The sequence below is a fragment of the Portunus trituberculatus genome, chromosome 27, assembly GCF_017591435.1.
Source record: "Portunus trituberculatus isolate SZX2019 chromosome 27, ASM1759143v1, whole genome shotgun sequence".
NCBI lineage: Eukaryota > Metazoa > Arthropoda > Malacostraca > Decapoda > Portunidae > Portunus > Portunus trituberculatus.
This window is the reverse complement of record NC_059281.1, coordinates 14,464,352-14,485,087: the sequence shown is the minus strand read 5'-3', so window position 1 is coordinate 14,485,087 and position 20,736 is coordinate 14,464,352. Positions and strand designations below refer to the sequence as shown.

Below are 20,736 nucleotides of genomic sequence, written 5' to 3'. Positions count from 1 at the left end.
TGATCTAGACATTAAGAACGTGCATAGTTACGTGTGGTGTATTGGTTGAAACTGCGGTAAAAATGCATAAGAAGTCCCCTCTTCCTTTCCCCACCCCCCTCCCCCCAGCACCAACAAGCTTGGGGGCCTGTGAGGAATCGGGGGGTTTTGGGTGGGGGGAGCCAAAAGAGGTGATATATAGGAGTCGGAAACAATCTAAGGACAAAAACTGCCGTTTTCAAGGAAAATTTTGAAAAAATAAAAAATCAAGATTAATTTTCACTGAAATTATCCCTTCCCAGTCCTAGGAAGTTTGGGGGCCTGTGGTAAATCGGGGGTTTTAGGGGGGTGGAAGGTATATTTGAGTGATATATGGACTTCGAAAAATCTACGGACATTTCCCCCAAATGTTAAAAAACATCCCTAAATACAGGGAAGTTTTACATAACCCTCCCCCCTACAACACTAACATAACCTGACCTAACCCTCCCCCCTACAACACTAACCTAACCCTAACATAAACCTAACCTAATGTAACCTGACCTAACCCTAACATAAACCTAACCGGGGAGGCTGCCCCCCCAGACCCCCCCCACTACAACACTAACCTAACCTTAACAAACCTAACCTACCGTATCCTTGCTTTGGGGCAGCTTCCCTCCCCCCACACCGGTTCTCTTATAGCTTCACACAATATGCCCTACCTCTACCAATACCCCTCCTCACAATACCTTAACGAAAGGATGAAGGTCCTGACTGGTCCTCTTCTCGATTGTACACTGATTTGCATCGCAGGAGCGATGATTTCCCAGCAATCAAATTCGCAACCTTTCCGCTGTACTTGACAGCTAACTCCAGCAAGCCGAGATCACAGTCTTCACAGCGTGTCATGGCGGATGCAGGGTAAGGACTGGGCACCTGTACAGTGTACACGTGTTACCCTCATCCTTCATTGCGAATTGATACCTGCGCTGATATCTGCGCTCAGGAACCAATGTTTGAAAATTAATAGAAGTACATGAATGAAAGTGTGAATTGAGGAAAACGACGAAGATAAATTATCATCAAAGAGAAAGGTGGTGCATTATTTACATTTTTATCTCATAACACATACGTTGATGACATTTTGTCAATTCACATGTAATAGGAACTTGTTCCTGTCAGGGCAGAGGTACGTGACTGAGGTGTTGCGAGGCTCAGTTTCACCTGCGTACCACAGTGAACGTATCTGTTAGGGACTTAGATTCTGGCGGAGATGGGTGATTTTCAAGAAAGCAGTGTGACCTACGTAAGGTCGACCGCCTTCCGAAATTTTTATACATCATAAGTATACTATTATAACTTCTTCATAATGACTACTTTGAAGAGATTGGTAAGGGGGACCTCTTCTGCACATTAACCAAAAGGAATATAGAAAAAAATAAGTTTCAACGTGAATTGAGATGATGGTGCAAGACTGTAACTTTACCGAAAATAGCAGTAGAAGACAGCAAGAGATGCAACATTGCCGCGGTTAAAAAGAGACAGAAGATGGTCAAACACTACAGTAGTTAATGAAACATGAACAAAGCACGGAACAACGGAGCCTTACTTTCTCTTCTCTCTCTAATCTCGGTTAATTAATTCCACATGCACCCACCTTAAGGACAGAGATCACTATGGCGAGGTCAGTGGCTAATGATCCCAGACGTTGAGGCGAGGAAAGCACCACACCAAGCACCAAGCACGCGTTCACCATGAGGTTTTGGAAGGAAGAGACATGGCGAACCTGGATCACCGCTGCTTCGGTTCGGGAGCCGGGACTTCGGGTTGACTTCTCTCCAACGGCACTTCCTCATATTGTATGTCACAGAGTTATTTTCAATTTTGTGATAGTGTATACTGAATAACATCATATCTTTTAAGAGAGAGAGAGAGAGAGAGAGAGAGAGAGAGAGAGTGGGGAAGTACAAAACAAACTATTTGCCGACTGAAATACTGCGAATATAAAGTGAGTAGAGAAAAATACTAATTTCCGAGTAATGCTCTACAGTTTACCCATCTTCTTGACTTTTAACAGTTTCAAATTCGTATCTTCAAAAGAAACTCCCAACGCCCCCATACTTTCACGATGTTTGCGTTCAATGCTTTTTATAAAAATTATTAGTTTTTTAGACCAATAATTTTTCATATCTTGCATAAGTTGGAGTTTTCCTCCTTATATCCCAACATTATTTTAGTTGTTTGTATCACCAAAATAACTGATCAACCCATCAGTAAATCTAGTAACATGAGTAGTCTTTGAATACGCACCTGGAAGCCAGTCTAAGGAGCGATTATTGATTGAAATAACAAAGAGTAATTAATGTGCAAGACTAAGGTGGTCATGATATAACAGGGAAGAAGTGATACGGGCAGGCAGGAGGCAAACACATGAGCCAGACTGTTCCAGATCCTGTTCATTCATGATACACAGCCATCTCTTATATGAAGGTTCTCAATAAAAGTACTTAAAATTCTCTATGTATTCACGTTTTGGGAGCTTCACTTTCACCATATGTAACAGACGCACTCCTCCTTTCATTAAAGTCAGAATACATTAGCTGTGGTAAATACGTGACTGAAATGTTCTTTTTGAAACACAAGAATATGCCAGATATTTTTTCTTTAATCAAAAAATGTTGACAATACTGGTTACTGTCATTACAGGTACTAATATGTTGCTGTCTGTATACTGCCAGACTCTTAAAAAGTTAATTAAGATTATAAAAAATTATTTATATACTGTATTAATTCTTACTGCAACACCTAACAGTAAACACTACAAATACAAGTTCACTCATCTAGTATCTACACCCTTTAACTGCTACTACAAGACATTGTTATCAAGCACTGTAAATAAAGAGGTTAATCAAATAAATGAAGCATCCACTTCAGCCATTACAGGAGTCTGACACAAGATTCAACACAGCTTGGAGGACCTTCCTCATCCAGCTAGAGCACCAAAGGCAGCCCTCACTCCACTGTCTCTTTACATTCCACACTAACAAGAGCACATCTGTACAAAAATTCAACATATTTATTCTTTCCACACATGTCCCTGGGAAATATTCTGACTCCTCAGGGCTTGGCATCACTAAGCCTGGCTTACATATGTGTGTTTTAATTATGTGCGGTTTGTACTAAGAAACCATTTGTAATGAAGACAGAGTGATGACTTCCAGTGTATTGCTCAAATGCATTAGCCATGAATATTCTTTATACACCAGGAGATGACAGGATAAACAATCACTTGGTAGCAAAGTCTGATCGTGAGAAGCAATCACAGCATAGAGAGCAGCACTACTTCAAATAAAGCAATGGTATGCACACCTGTGAGAGCCAAGGCTTCATGATCCAACATCACTTACAGATAAGCAATACATAACACTGTCATAAACTTCAAACAAGATTGCACACATAAAAAAAATGAAAGGTTGTAAAACTTTACATGACTAAAACATGCACACAGTAACATGTGATGAAATACAATAGAAGTGTGAAGATGTCACAAATGAAGCAATTCACAAAGTCTTGAGAAAAGAATGTGAAACAAGATCCAGATAGTGTTTGTACTTTCCATATATTTGCTTTCTATGCCTACACTTCACATAACTACTTTGTCTTCCTTCCCAACCTGTCTAAAGATTCCACTCCCAACAATGCAAGATTTACAGCAAAAGGGACAGAGGCTGACACATCTGACAATTATCTGTGACACTGTAGTCAGAATGGAACAACTTATTCCATGTCTCAATTCAAGTAATCATTGCAATATGTATTCATTTGTATGTTAACACACATTTCAGATAATGCTTAACAACTCCCCAATAATTCTTGCAGTACCTTCCTTCCTTCACCACTAGAGGGAGTATGTATAGGAATAGAGGAAGCAAAAAATGCTAGAGGGTATTGAACCTCTTGTCTATATCCTGTATGAGAAAGGACAGGGGTTAAATACATATATTTATCATATATCATGATAAAATTATCTGCAATGAAACAGGGTCTTATCATGTTGAAAAAAAAAAAAAAATAATAATAATAATAATAACAATTAAATTTCTTTTGTTTCACCAAACCTGACCAAAAAAAAATCTACTTTGGTCTAACCCAGTCTGACAGTACTCAGGATGCCAGAGGGAAAAAGTTCCAGGAATATAATTACTGACATGTAAAGATGTGACTCGAGGCAGGCAGAAGTGTAGTAGGCGCCCAGGATAGAGAGGATACGTTTGACACATGATTATGAAACTCTCAACATCACATGAGACCTACAAAAATACTTTAAGGGCTCACTATTACTACGTTTCAATGAGATGCTCCACTCTCTGCAGCAGCCAAGGATGAAACACAACTTCCTTTAAACAATTCCTTGCACTAACACAGAGAGAGGAGCACCAGCCTGCCAAACAAAACTAAGCAAAGGTGTACAGTCTGTTATAGTATATATATATACACATTTTTCTTATTAAACATTACTGCAATTGCAATTTATAATTCTGAGTCTGCAATTTTTGTATACATATATACAGGTGCGCACTGATTTCAGTCTCACTCAATGTCTCTTATGAAACACCTAGTATTATTTTCATAATCACTTCATTTAAAGTGCACACAAGAACAGCAAAGCCAGCCATTACACAGGTCAACTCAGTGCAAGTGAGAACTGCAAAGCTTTTAATGCTAAGTTTGTGTAAATATCCTTGAAGACAGGATAAGCTTATCATCACCTCATCCCATTATTTACATGATCTCATAACTCATAAAGCCCTGACAACTTGAACATAGTGATATAAAACGTTCAAATAATTACTATACATCTTAAAAGAAAATATATGTGAAAAATATGGCCACATGTCAATCAGTTAATTTACTAAATAGCTACTAAATACAAATCAAGAGAAAGAAAACCATCATGTGGTATTTCTTTATGAGAGCAATGGGAGGGAAAGGCTACATTCACATCAAATGAGTAACATCGTCATCCTTTGTCATTTGACTTGAGTTACACTATTGTAATGCAGTATTGCCTTATTACAAAGGTACAAAAGTGGGGGTCACTCTTCCTTGCCAGTCTTCTCAAAATGGGTGAAAATGATTCTCTTAAAGGGGAAATAGTGGTATGACTTTAAATGTTGCTGGGATGATTGTACTTCATTCATACCTTTGGTGTTCACCTGTATTACACTCAATCTAGTACGTATGACCCATACATATTCTGTTGATAATTGGATGATAACTGTTTTATCCAATACACAGAGTTACTGAAGCACTAAATTAAAAGGAAAAGAAAGCTTACTACTCAATGTTCTCTCCGTATTTATGAGACAACTCAAGTTGACTTGCTTGATGTGAATGCAGTGAAGCTGGTGAAGGAAGTAGATAAGTTTAAGCAACTTATAAAAATATTTCACAATAGTTAACAAAGATAGAAATGGTCAAAAACTTTCAAACCCTGGATTACCTAATATACTTCAGTGTTTGTCAAATAATTCTAAGTCATTTAGCACCAATGCCTGAACAAAACTACAGTATTCCTTATATGCAAATTCAATACTTTACTCTTTCTGCCATCAGCACAATAAGACACACTATACAGATGCAATTTTGATTATATCACAAGTCCCTAGCCATTTACAGAGTTTACAGAAAATAGGAAAAAAGTGAATATTTTATATAATAGGTTGGGATCAGTTTCTCTATTCACACTGCCATTACTAAATATTTTCATCCCTTTCTCTTTCATCCTGTGTAGTCCATTTGACACCCACAATGAAGTATGGCAGTGCAGGGTTTTTACAAATTTCACCTGCAATGGAAATATTGGCACATATTTGTGACCTTGTATTGAAGCATTGGTGGTACTGCATGTGCATAACAAGAGTGCTTCATTTGTATTTCTGCAAATCAAGGAAGTTAACAAGTTGGACATTTTTTCAGAAGCAAAGATAACTTATTTCCTCATAACCATTTTAAAATCATGAAGTGAATACTGTGAAACACTAGGTAGGCTCATTTGAAGTGTATCTACAAAAATTATGTAAAAACATTCTAACTTACACTTTATACAAAGAAGCTTTTTATCCTATTACACAGAATATTCACATACACATTACCCTTTCTGAAAATAACCTAATACACAATGTATATGGCTTTTAAACAATATATAATCCTGAATATATTCTAGGCAACAATTCAGTTAGTAGTCATGCTAAAAAGTGTTTTCATCTTATCCTGGTATGCCCTGGTGCATTTAGAAAAAATCAAGAGAGTTGTGCAAATTAACAAGCAAAACAAACTTACAAATATATAAATGCTAAAGTTAAGCACAGGATTTACAAGCAACATAAGCTTCCCTCATATCATAATTACTTTTCATACACTATACTAAGTCTAGACAGTTTTATCAGGCTGTGCATGGCTCACAGCAAACAAGCTGCACAGCCACAGAAAGGTACCAATACCCAGCCTGATCTGCCTGTATGTCCAAAAAACAGTGAACACAAATATATATGCATAATCTTCACCAGTTACTAATGTATGATGTGCAAGTTAAACAATGCTAAGGGGCCCAGTTCTGTCTGAATGTCAACTTAGTGAGAGCTGATGAAACTTGTATGTGTGAAGCAATTTTACATAAGAGCTCATGAAAGAGCAAAGCTGCTTGTGGATGTACTACATCAATGCCGTTGCCATATTGGATCCTGGTAATCTTGATATGGAACATGGAATTAACTTCACACTGAGCATTGTGTCACAACCTTCATAAAATCATGAGTCCCTCACATATAGAGCAAATGCTCAAATTAAATCTGAATATTTCCAATAACAACAATAATAACACAGCAAACCCTTATCATAGTGAACTTCATCACACCAAACATTTCATATGGCCTACATACCTATCTATATCTATCAGATTTACCAAGCAAAGGTCAGTAAATGAGGAAGAATGTTTGCTCACTAGTATTCTAAAAATACATAATATAAGCAATATCTAAATACCAAAATTTAACTCATAAGAAAAACTTCCATTTAATCCAATTGGTAATTTCTATGCACAAGTTTTATCCACAATCAGTGATAAAATATTTTACAAAAATATAAATCAACATAAAACATTAAAATTTAATGAACACTGATAATTTGAAAATTAACATACCCTTGCCCATCTGAGAGAGAGAGAGAGAGAGAGAGAGAGAGAGAGAGAGAGAGAGAGAGAGAGAGAGAGAGAGAGAGAGAGAGAGAGAGAGAGAGAGAGAGAGAGAGAGAGAGAGAGCTTCCCTATGTACATGTCATTGCAGGGCACATAGAAGCTGGAGTACACAATGATAATCTACACACATCTAACTGTGGTCATTGCAAATCTTTTTAAAAGTGTTGTGTTTCTAGACAAAGTGCTCTCTCCCTTAAGTTATATTGCTGAATACAAATATTTCACAGGCCATTGCCATTTCCACAGGGCATTACCATTTTCAAGAGCATTAACACTACTGGGATGCAAGCAGTTATAACAGGTACCATTTGATGCTTACAAACTGACACACAATTTGGTGGACATTCATATAACAAAGGAAAGAATCAGCATCCTTTAATCATCAGGACACAAATATTTTGTGTAGTCTATGGGCTCAGCTTTCTTTTCCCTTTTAAGATGACAAGGTAAAATATACCTGAACAGAAGCATTTTAATGAATCTCTTTCATTCTTTTTGGAATGAAATTTGTACTGGTGCTGATTACAATTCAACACAAGTGAGGAATTACTGCTACAACACATGTACTCTTACACTGCCGGATACATCTCTTGACGTGCAATTTAATTGTTTGTCCAGTGATAAACTGGCAGCTACAGGGCACCACCTGCATAAGCCACACCTACTCTTGTAACCAGTCACATTGCAACTGTCAAAGAGGGATGATGCATGCTGGAGGCAATCTTATTATCTTTTGTTCTTCATTTCATCTAGTCACTCACAGCCAAGAATACATATGAATATTATGTACATATACATATATATAAAATCACATTACTGCTAAACTCAAAACATTTTGAAAGGTTTTGTTGCAGACGTATTCCTTTAGGGTATTTCATTACAGCATATACTATTGTTGTAAGCTGATATCATCATTGTTATTACTGTTATCATTATTAGTTAGAGGATGTCTGAACATTATTATCTTATTACTAAATATGCTTCTGGTCTTCTAAAACCTCATTTAGAGAAATGTTCATATGCCAAGTCCATTGCTCATAGCCTAACCCATGCTGTGATGATGCACACACACACACACACACACGCACACACATAAACACACACACACACACACACACACACACACACACACACACACACACATGCAAACATTATTATTGTTGTTGTTTTCTTTCACTTTCATTATTTATCTTTATCTATATTCTTTATGTTTTCTATTGTTCTTATTGTTACTGTTGCTGGTGTTGTTGTTATTGTTATTATCATTATTGCACAATAAGCTTCTTAGCCTTCCCTTATTCTTTTCCTTGTTGTTGCTGGATTTCTATTATCATTCTACTACTACTACTACTACTACTACTACTACTACAAATAATAACAACAACAATGATGATGACACTACAATGCTCAAAATAACAATTCATAACAAAAAAGAATATAGAAGAAGCAGAGATGATGATGATGATGATGAAGATGATTAACTATCTTGGCAAGAATGATATTCAAGAAAAATATTGCTCAACGAAAATAAAAATACTGTTTACATTTATGTGCTCCAAAAAAGAATCCAGGTTAAGCCTTTTGCTCAAAGATGACGCGTGATAAGACTTATTCCCTTCATTGTCACCTGAGCATTAACACACTATGTGACAAACAGGTAAAGTTCTTCTACCACAAACACTATGTATAGGTATGCAAATATATATATATATATATATATATATATATATATATATATATATATATATATATATATATATATATATATATATATATACACACACACACACACACACACTGAAAATCATACAGAATCAATCAATAAATAAACTGTTATATGAAATTATAAAAATTTTATATTACAGTGAGTGAAATGAATGAGAATGAAAGAAGAATGTGGTAAAATATTTTCAGAGAATTGTTAAGTTTTGTAAACAGTAGATAATTAGTTTCATCCTAGTTATAGACTGCATAATCTATGACAATTCAAAGAATTAAAGACTTTTGTTGTGTGCCACACAGGTTATTTAGGGAGACAGAATGGTGACCAGCATTGTTGGCCACAGTAACAAGCACTTTGAGAAGGCCTAAATGGATTCTCTCTCTTTTCTCCACACCATACAGGTCCATCACCTTTCATTTCTTTCACACGTCACAGATAAATTCACACTCTTGAGCCCTTATGACCACACAAACCTGTGTTTACTGGGCCCTGTAAAAGCATAATGTTCCACTGATACAGCCAATCACAGACAGTGATGTCCAACCTAAATTGTAACACTCTAACAAAAATATTCTATGAAAGAATATGCCTGTGAGTAATCCACTGTTTTCATATATACTTACTATATAACCATAAAGGGCAATAAGGGTTAGCTACAAAAAATTTAATCCACTGATACTGAAACAGTCATCCAAACCTTAACTGTAATGTAAAAATATAATCACTGGTCATAAAATTCTGAATAAGATCGATTCTTCCCTGTCCTGCGAGAACGAGCTGGTGATTCTACCTCTTGCTCTTCCTCTACTTCAACTGCTTTTGCCGCTCGTCCCTTGCGAACTTCCTTCAAGGGCTTCGCAGGCTGGGAAAGGAATGTCACCATAACACATAATACCCAAGGATCAATGACAATAAGAAGTAAAGAAAAGCCCTTCATAGACACAGAAATTGGAGAGTAAATGAGAACGTCTTAACTCAAAATTGAAAAATTTAAAAATTCAAAAACATTTATTCCATTGCAAAGTGGTTATTCTCCTCCACTCCATAATCTGCTTTAAAAATAATCAATATTCAGCTCTGTGATACAAAGCACATCAAACTCACCTTCTTCTTCTTCTTCTGTGAGTCAATGAATTTCTTAATTTCATCTCTGCAGTTCTCCAAGTTCTCTTCAGGCTCCCAAGAATTGTGTTTTGGTCCTTTATTCTTCCACTGCACCAGATACTCTTTGTTGCCTCGCTTTTCCCTCTCATTCAAGATCTTCTCCACCTGAGGCAAAGAAAACAATGATTAGGGGCATGGTGTGTAGCACCCTACTGACAGGGATCCTGCTAGTGGTGCCAGTACCACACACACAGAGAGAGAGAGAGAGAGAGAGAGAGAGAGAGAGAGAGAGAGAGAGAGAGAGAGAGAGAGAGAGAGAGAGAGAGAGAGAGTCAAAATTTTAGAAAAACTTAAGTGTCAATTTTTCCACCCCGAGGACTGCACACTGGTTGTGGTTGTGGTGGTTCATCAGTGTGCTGCCACTTATCTTGAGTATGCAACTGTTTCATTTTTAGCATATTTTCATCCAACAAATTTACCTTTGCTGCAACAAGGTCACAAGGCCATAAACAAGCAAACAATAGTCCAAACTGATATCTATCAACACTGATTAAAGACTGATACGCAACATAAGGTGATGCAGGCGACACAACCATCACAGCAGGCAGCAGTGCTGCAGCATGTACATTGTTCCTGTTTGGTGAAGAGTTGATCTACTTTGTCCCATTTCATTTAGGCCTTATAAGAATTCTGATCAATTTTGAAAAATGTCCAAATTTTCAGACAAGGAAAACAAACTAGTTTTCCATGCTTTTCACTACAAACTTTTCCTTTAACATTTGGTTCTCTACGATATACAAAACAAATCTGTGCTCATACATTTTCTACTAAGGCCTTATAAAATCTTTTGGCAAATCTTTGAAATTCTGACAATTTTCAAATAAGGTACTCTGTAACTAGTTTTTCATGCCTTTCATTACAAACTTTTCCTTTTAACATTTGATTTTCTGAGTGCCTCTATGAGCAGTAGTTGTGGAGTGACAGTCAGTTGAAGAGGAGAAACTTTGGGATGTAGCAAGTCACTTTCTGCTATGTGTCAATTTTGCCTGACTAGGTATAGCTAGTGCCTAATGAAAATGGATGCCCTTACCTCTCTCCACACATGCTAAATAGTCTTGAGTTCCCACCCTGTTGCACCCTCATAAGATGTCTAGCAAGTTGAGAGAGAGGGAATACGCATTGTGTTGAAATGTGAAGGTCGGAGGGAGAGGGATTCGTCAGAATCACTATCACTGCATTTGGCTATGGTGAAGCTGAGCAGGCTGAGAGATTAGCCTAACTAGCTAATAGGCAGTATTACCAAAGACTGAACTACAAAAAATGAGAAAAGTAGCCATATTTAGTGTAGAAATCACAAAGCAATTATAACAACCTCCAGTCCTCACCTGATGAAGCACCTATAGCCACCACTGGTTCTTTAGGGGTTAATCACAACTTACAATGTACAGGGAATATGGAGGAAGAATTCCTCTGACACTGTTGTAGAATGTATAACCAAGCTGTTCCCCTAATCACAGAGGGAATACCCTTTGTATCTTCTCTTTTAATTTGGTTATCGAAGATAACTGTAACGCAGGAATAATACAAATTGATCCTTGAACCTTAAAAGAAAAAATTAGACTAATAGAGATGACACTAGTGACAAAACCTTGAAACTACAAAGCATAACAGGAAGAGTAAGCAATGCAGTGACCAGCATCAGCACACAGCATGAGATGGACACTTGACAAAAGCTTCCTTAACCAAAGTTGATATCTGTTTCCTGCCCCTACTTCATACAGTACTAGTAATCAACTTAAACTAAGAACCTTTCTATCAAGAGGGAAGCTCGAACTCACCTCTATATTATCTGTTCTTACTTGCCAACTATGTATACTGACCTCATATTCTTCCTCTTCCACCTCCTCCTCCTCATTTTTGAGATGAGTGGCATGGAACCGGTTCAACAGATCAGGACAGTTGAGTTCCTCCTCGGGCAGCCAGGAGTCATATTTGGCACTCCAGCCCTTCCATCGCACCTTGTATTCAGTGCAGCCCTTCAACTCCCGCATGTCCTTGATCTCTTGCACCTGGTGTAGTGTTTGTATTGGTAATCTAAATAACTGGCCCTGTATGCACATTTGTTATATGCATCATAAATCAATACCACTCAAATTATATGATCAACTGTTTTTCTATGCATGCCTCTATTATATTAATCTCAACAGCACTAACACTATATCACAAATCTATCACTGACATACAGGATAATTTCAATGTTATGCTACATAGGAGTAGAAAATGACACAACTACAACTGACTATGGAACTTTTCAATAATCTGCAGCCATTGTCAAAAGCCAAATTGTACTGAATTACATTGCTTTCTTAGCATAACTTATATCATGAATAAAATTTTAGGCCTTTCGTTTAACAGCCTGGATGTTCTTTGAGGAACATGTTCAAGGTTAATATGCCACTCTTCATTTTCTTCTATGATCTAAATAATCACAAACTGCTGCCATGCTACCCACAATAAATTAACTTTTTCTTTTCAACTTGATGACTGTAATGAGAGCTACTGTTCAAAGTGTGCCTGAGTGCAGTTTTGAGACAAAACAAAAATGATGAAAAATGGATCTCCTGAAAAGAGAATGATAAAAAAAATTCAAAATAAACTACTGAAATCAAGCAAATATTGTGAAATGATGGAAGACGATGACTGCAACAGTGGCAGGTCAAGAAAAATATCTTCATTGCAGATGAGTCATAGTTCTCAAGAAATCACAAATACCCAGTAACAATGAACAAATTATACAAAAGTGAAAAATAGAAATGCTAGGTGTTCAAACGGCTATCTAGAGACTGGAGGTAATCTTGATTTCTAAGGATACTTTTATGAGAATATACATATATATATATATTTTTTTTATAATTACAAAGTTGCTTCAAGAATATAAGGTCACATGTTGCTGTATCTATTTTTGTAACAGGAACAAATCTAGCTTCTTATTTGAGGAATGGAATCCCTTCTCAAAATTTCTAGCCAATTTATGCCCAACATATTTTTATTTATAATTTCAAAATATTTGTTTTTGAACATAGATGTTTTGAATGTGTGTATCCTTGTTTCTTCTTTCTGTATCTGAGAGTATATCTTACTAATAAGCATAAGAGTCTATCTTTCAAGAAGTCAAACCCCAGCAAGAACTTTCTGCCTCACAATCCCACACCAACGTTATGTTCTCAGTTTCACATGAGGCATAAGTATGCCATCACATTCTGTTACGATGGTTGACGCAACACAATGCGGGACACAACGGAGAGTCACAACAAGTGTTTAAGAGTGGCGATGATGGTAGTGAGATTAAAGCTATCACACTAAGCCAGTCACCAGCCAGCATGCAGTGCTTTTAATCCTTACACCATACACTTCCTTACAAGGAAGAGAGCAACACTGTTGCTAAAGATGGTGTTACATCACACATTATATATACCTATGAAGGATAACCATAAATCCATTTCCATGTTGTATTCCAGTCAATTTGTGTAAAATGACACACGTAAGGATGTCGATGGCAATGAAAGTTGATAACGTGAGCTTTGTTGCATTGACTCTAGACTGTTGTCAACTTAAGTTTCAGAAAAAATTCCACTGACTTTATGCTTACAAATTACAGACTGGAAATGACACTTAAAGATTTAACAGATCAGTATGACAAACCAAACAAGTAAGAATGGTGGAAGATTTCAGTCCAAGTAGAGAAGAAAAGTGGAAACTGGCCAGATGGGAATGAGGGGATTACAAAGTTACCTCATAAGACTCCTCCACTTTGCGTCCTGCAATCTTGAAGTACTTGTTGAGCAGATGATCACAGTTAAGTTCAGCCTCAGGGACCCAGGAGTCATCCTTGGGTCCAAATCCCTTCCACCGCACCTTGTACTCCGTGAACCTCCCTCGCACCCTGTGGTCCACCACTGCCTCCACCTGGTATGTCACATCCTCATTCACCTCCATACACTCACATCAACATATTAACACTAAGCCTCTTACCTGTTACACAGAATGAATGGAAGAGAGAGAGAGAGAGAGAGAGAGAGAGAGAGAGAGAGAGAGAGAGAGAGAGAGAGAGAGAGAGAGAGAGCACCTTACTTAGTCCATGACACCTTCCTTTTAATTATTTGAGGAGTGTAATGACTGGCCAGAGCTGAGACAAGTCACAAAACACTCACAAACATAAGCTCACATCCACAATCATTCCTTCACATGTCTACTTCTAATCCCCTAAGAGTATAAGTATAAATCTAAATCTAAATGTATGAGACTGTTAACAAGTAAATAAATAATTTCTCAAGTTAGTTTCTGTTTCTTATGAAGCATTGTTCATATCAAGTTGATCCAGAGAATATACCTGATGTAATAGTGCAAGGAATACCATTTCCTGAAGGAAAATGCTGTGGTTTTTGTTACTTTCATCAGTGAAGTCTCTCCTCCATCCTCTGCAATCACTGTGAGCTTGTAATAAACACAGATATGCAATATTTTTCTAACATTTAACTTTCTGCTGCTTTCCGCACCATATTCCTGAATTACCAATACTACAATTTCAAATAACAATTACATATATAATCACCAATTTACTGGTAACAAAACTCACAACATATGTGGTACTGGGAAATATTAATAAGTGTGATATCATCATCATCATGTCACTCCAACAATGCTCACTCACACAACTAAAACTAAAACTTACAATTATATACATGTGAAGGTCATCACTACCTATATAATAGTCCCTTCACCCACTGCCTACTTTCACCACTCATGTCACCTACAGTGATAACATAACCTGCTGTACTTATCAGTTCACTCTTCAACAATATAAATGTTGAATAAATAATAACATAATTTCCTCCCCTGAATTATTATCTTTAATCAATTATATCATAATGAATCCCTAAAATAAACAATTCACTCCAATTGCAAGACCTTTCTTTCCATTCTCTCTTCAATATAAAAGTAATAATACACAATTCTTCCTTTTCTTTACAAAATGGAATCTGTCATGAGAATTTGAAATTCCTCCAAATGACTTGCAATATAAGTTAAAATGCTACATACCTCATATTCTTCAGGCTCTTTTTTAAGAGCAGGCCTGCCTACAGGCTTAGTAGCGAAAGGCTGCCTCCTCTTGGGAAGAACAGGCTTGAGGGGCTTAGGCTCAGCCCTAACCTTGACTTTACGTGTCCTTGTTCCAGCTGGCATAACTTCCTCTGATGGGAATTTCACACAATTAGGACCTCATATACAGTTTTACATACTTTTCATAGGGAAGGAAGACTAGCAAGCCCTACATACAAAACCTAGAAAACAATTCCACCTAGGCAGCCTTATTACAAAGTTGACAGTGTAAAGTTCAAAAGGAGAATGACTAATTCCATGGATGCCTCAATACTCTTTCTTAGGCTAGCTTCGCATGAGTGTTGTGTTCCTGTTTGGTAGTATGATTCATCACTGAATGATAAAATGTACAGCTACATAGGTGAAAAAATTACAACACCAACCCTGATCTTCATCCAGTTCACTGTATGAGAAACACATTGCCTTTCTGGTCTGCATGGTCATCTCTGCACCTTCTGCTGGACGTTTTTTGGGGGCCATTGCATTCTGTGGGAAGCCCAACACAGTATATCATATCATATCAACTTCTTCAGAAAGGAACCAGAGACACACATCATATATTAAAAAATACCAACAAGTACTTTGCAGTCTGGATTTACAACAAATGGCAACACCATGAGGATGTATAATATACTAAGTCCCCTGACAAGATCACCCACCACCTGGACAACCATGAGTGCTTCCCACCACTAGGCAACTACACAAAGATAAGCTCAGACTGAGCTGCCACCCATCCATCCATCCAACCAATTCTTAAAGCATAATAACACTGCACCATCTCCATCACCAACCACTTGGATGATACTCAACAAAACTCTAAAATTTTTCACTTTTCCCTATTCTCATTCTGACTCTAGTTGCCACACAGTTCTCCAACCTCCAAACACATCTTCAAAAAGGCAATAAGAGTAATAATATAATTGTTACTATTCAAATTTATCAGTTGATTTATTACCTCACAGCAAAGTCCTAATATTTTGCACAAGTTACAAACAAAATATCTAGCAAGGCAGACCATAGTTTTCCTTACCTTGTACTCAAACGTTCTTCCTGAAATTTCCAGAAACTCATTGATGAGGTCTTCACAGTTGAGCTCTGAAGCGGGGAGCCACGTGTCATCCTTCTCAGAGTAGCCCACCCAGCGCACCCGGAACTTCACAGGGCACTTCCACCTGCGCCGGCACTCCATGTCCACAATCTGCTCAACCTGCAGAGAAAGAGATATAGGATACAGATAAATATAGATACAGAAATACGATACAAATAGATAAAGATATAAGATATAGATATAAATAGATATGGATAAGCTATATACAGTCCGCGAAAAGTCATCGCGTCTAGGGAGCGGCGCGGTGACTTTACAAGTTGACTATTTTCTTTTTTGTTGCAACAAAGCCAAGAGGAGTAAGAGAGATATTGTATGTCTGACAGCGAGGTACACCCCTCTCCTCCCTCATGCTGATGAGAGATGGTGCTCAGGCCACTCTCAGTTGTCATAGGGAGTAGATTTTTTGGTACTGCCTTGTATGCTTTTTCCTGCTTTTCGCACTAATATGTATTGCACTTCTTTTCTTATGTATCACAGCTTAATAGACATGGGTGGAAAGTGCACTGATGAGAAAACTATTCAAGCTATCATTCATGTCCATAAAGCAGGTACAGGTAACTCGATTTACACGTGTTTAATTTACACGTTTTTGTTATTACGCGACCAAAAAAAATATTATAATTAATTTAATTTGCACGATCGGTTTGCTTATACAGTACGCGCTTTTGGCGATTTTCAAACTGAGCGCCAGACGCAATTTCAAACTGCACGCCAGAGAGTTCTGCAGCTGGCTGATAGGTGGGAGCACCGCTGCTCCTTCCTCTTCTCGTGCCTTATGTGCAGTCTGCCAGCACTGAGAACATATCGAATCTCTTCAATCTTCCTATAATTCACCAAGATGGCCCCAAAACATCCTTCATATTCATGATAAGTGGATTTTTTATAGTGCAAAAGCTCAGAGGAAGATGGTGACTGACTGTGGTGTGAGTGGTGAAGGCAGTGACACAGTGAGTGTTTTGTTAACGTATTCTTTGTTTTGTTTTCTCTTATCATTTTTTGCTTTTTCTTATTATTTTTTTTCCTTATTATTTCTAGCTTTTCCCTTTACTTTAAATACACTTCTAGTATTTAGAATGATAAATAATAAAAACATGTTAATTTAGCCAAATAAATAGAGTATTTTGGACCACATCCCACAGTCCCCTTATTATCTATTGCTTCTTATGAGAATTACATGTTTGTTCTACATGAATTTTGATATACGCGATGCCTCTTGGAACGCATCTATCACGTAAATCGAGAGTTACCTGTATTAGCAACAAAGAAATCTGCACTCAAAAGGCCTGAAACTCTGTACTGTGCAGGAGCTCATACAAAAATTCAAAGCTGGTAGGGGCAAAAATTTACCGCTCCCACAAAAGCCACTTGGTAAGTACCTGAGAGGACAAACACAGTTCTCAGGAGGCAGCTGCAGATCAATCCTAGCCTTACAGGATGCTAAATTAAGGAAGGGAATCCTGGCTTATTAGTTGGTGTCTCTCTCTGTACTATTCATGATACTCTGCAGCATGACCTTGGGAACTGCAGTTACCGGGCAAAGAAAGAGCCACTTAAAAATGACTCACAGAGAAAGAAAAGGATCCAGTTTGCACAGAAATATCAAGATTGGACCTTAGAGAAGTGGCGTACAGTACTGTGGTCTGATGACAGCACTTTCTGTTTGAGTGGTACAATATCTAACAGAGGCTCTGATCCTGATGATCCCTGCTACACTCAAAAAACCACCAAACACCCTCAGAGTTTATTGGTTTGAGGATGTTTTGCTTTCAATGGTCTTGGTGATCTTGTTTTGTTCCCTAAAAACACTACTATTCACTAAAGAAGTGTATTTGGAATTCTTAATGGATAATCTTGAGTCATCATATGAGAAAACCAAAGAGGAAATTTTCCAACAAGATGGGGCACCAGCTCATACTACTAAAATTGTCAGGATGGCTAAATAATTGTGAAATCAACATCATAAAAGATTGGCCTGGCAATTCACCAGATATATCTCCAATAGAGAATTTATGGGTTGTAATGAAGGCCAAATTACGAGGTCATGACACCTCCACACTCTCCAAGCTGGAAAAAGAGCTTCACAATTGTTAGGCAAACTTGTAGCCTGAAACATTTCAAAATTTAGCTGATAGTGTGCCAAAACATCTCAGAGAGGTGCTCAAGAAAAAAGGAAAAGCAATAAAGTACGAAGTATTGGGTAGTAGAGTTGGAATTTGCATGTTTTTTCAAGATCTGACATGAAATGTGTAACAAAAAACTATTGGCGCGGTAACTTTTCGTGCAGACTGTAGATACATATATAGATAGATATATCCAGATATAGGATATATACAATATATATATATATATATATATATATATATATATATATACTTCATTCAATATTTGCAATAAAACATTTCAGCAGAGCAATTACTCATATTTTTGCCAATACATATTTTACAATAAAAGTCAAGACGTGTCAATAAAGTTCAATTAAAAAACAAATAAATAAATAAGAATCCACAAAAGAAAAAATTCTTGTTTCACTGGTACCAATGTTTGCTACAAGCTGAAATTGGCCAAGTGTCACAGTCTGCAGGCCATCCGAGGGTAATGAGAGGCATGTCATGAGGGGGGGGAGTAGTGCAGGTGACCTCCAGAGTGGAGGCAGCTGAGACGCGCACCATAGACAGCCACCACCCTCATCTCAGCCTGCCAGGAGACACGACACTTCAATCACTTTTTGTAACGGAGGTCAGGAAGTGCCACACTCATTACAGTGTCGCGGCAGACTCACCTCAAAAGTGCCATCCTCGTTCTGGGCATCCTCCTGTTCTTCTTCGTCCTTCTGGGGGGGCGGGGTGTCCACGCCTCCCTCGTCGTCTGTGGTCTCGTCACCCTCCGCGCCTACGTCCTCGTCCTTAGGTAGCGTGCTGTCTGTGTCCCTTGCCTCACCGTTCTGCTTGTTCTTGTTGCCCATGGCTGGCGTGAGGCGTGGGAGCGGGGCGTGGGAGCTGTGCAGGCTGTGAGGGACGCGGATCCTCACTCTCAGTGCGCGAAGTAAACAACAACTCGGCGTCGCTTCTCTCCCCGAGCTGCTGAGGTGCCACCTCTCCCTCACCTCAGCATTTCACACATACCTCAGTTACACCCTTCTCTTCATTGCTACTCACAAACTGAAATATATATATGATTTTCTCAATCTTCAGGCTTTTCAGAAATCCTCTTCAAACTTTTTTTCCAATATGCATTCGAAGCGCTAGAATGTTTGGCATCTGCGTTATACCTAATGCTTTTTTTTTTTTTTTTTTTTCTTTGCTCAGTGTGTGTTGGGTGTGCATTTGACATATTGTTATGACTAAAGCGTAAGGATTATCAGCATGTGTAGTGACATGGGATGCATTCAAGTGCTACAGAGCTGCGAAACTGAATACCATCTGCCTGGCTAAGACGAAGGTCATGGAGGCAGTTATGATATTACGGGACAACTCTGCCTTCTGAATAGCACTCGGTGGGGCCCTAACGCTAACACCCAGCCTTTATAGGCATCGCAGCTTACAAGGATTAGTGGAATGCAGGCAGCGAGACCATACTGTAAAATCACTAAGATGTTAGTTAGTTAGGTCATGAAAACTCTTTGCTCATGATTATTGCAGCGATGAGAAATTTTTCGGAAAAGCAAATATGTCAGTCATCTAAGCAAACTGGCGTGTCGAGAAGCTAATCAAATTTTACAACTTAAATGCATATATTTCGCAAGCTCATTCATATAACACAATTCCTAATAAAATAAGTAAAATGCTGAACTCGCAGTGGACGGCAAAATTAATTCCGCGAACAGCAAATCATAGGTAACTGCGTAGGTAAACTTAGAAATAATATAAACAAGTCGTGCATTCTTTCTTTCATTCGATTCAGAAGAAAGTGAGTGAGTGGATGGGCGAGCGAGTGCGTCACGGTGGTCAGATGATCGACGGCTACACTGCTGCGGCCATCCTCCCTCAACAGCGGGCCATAAGGCGAGGGGTTTGTCAACCTCCGCTTGCCAATAGGGATGTCGACTGCGGGTCATTTGGTACATATTATATACATGGAACAATATGCTTCATCCTCTCCTAGTTTATCTGAGAGAGAGAGTTTATATGCATAACAGCAAGACTAGAGTCCCTCCACGTGGTGACACTGTCACACATATCCATCTATCCCATCTATTCCTCCATCACTGAACATTGAGCAGTGAGCACGGGATTCCCTCCCCACCCGCTAGGAGTTTATTAGATCATTATTTCAAGTCAGCTATAAAACGACTCTCTTTCCGTCTCTCTCTCTCTCTCTCTCTCTGAAGGCGGAATGTACTTATTCACTTAGCTGAAAATTTTTGAATGAATATGTAGTTGCCACCATAAAAGTTACGCACTGTGGTGTCGGGGAAATGTGCTGCCT

The 20,736-nt window shown here is 38.1% G+C and overlaps 1 protein-coding gene across 2 annotated transcripts; it reads right to left on the bottom strand.

Moving 5' to 3' along the window:
* Nucleotides 1–8,691: 8,691 nt before the first annotated feature.
* LOC123509660 (M-phase phosphoprotein 8-like) lies at nucleotides 8,692–19,412 on the bottom strand. 2 transcript variants are annotated; one of them, XM_045264119.1, is made up of 8 exons: nucleotides 19,091–19,412; nucleotides 16,234–16,410; nucleotides 15,587–15,689; nucleotides 15,144–15,295; nucleotides 13,836–14,009; nucleotides 11,924–12,112; nucleotides 10,044–10,208; nucleotides 8,692–9,801 (listed from the first exon to the last, which is right to left on the bottom strand). In XM_045264119.1, the coding sequence occupies exons 1-8, from the start codon at nucleotides 19,271–19,273 to the stop codon at nucleotides 9,661–9,663; spliced, it is 1,284 nt and encodes a 427-aa protein (XP_045120054.1). In that variant the 5' UTR covers nucleotides 19,274–19,412; the 3' UTR covers nucleotides 8,692–9,660. The 2 variants fall into 2 exon arrangements, with proteins under 2 accessions (XP_045120054.1, XP_045120055.1); XM_045264120.1 differs by lacking the exon at nucleotides 11,924–12,112.
* Between the last annotated feature and the right edge of the window lie 1,324 nt (nucleotides 19,413–20,736).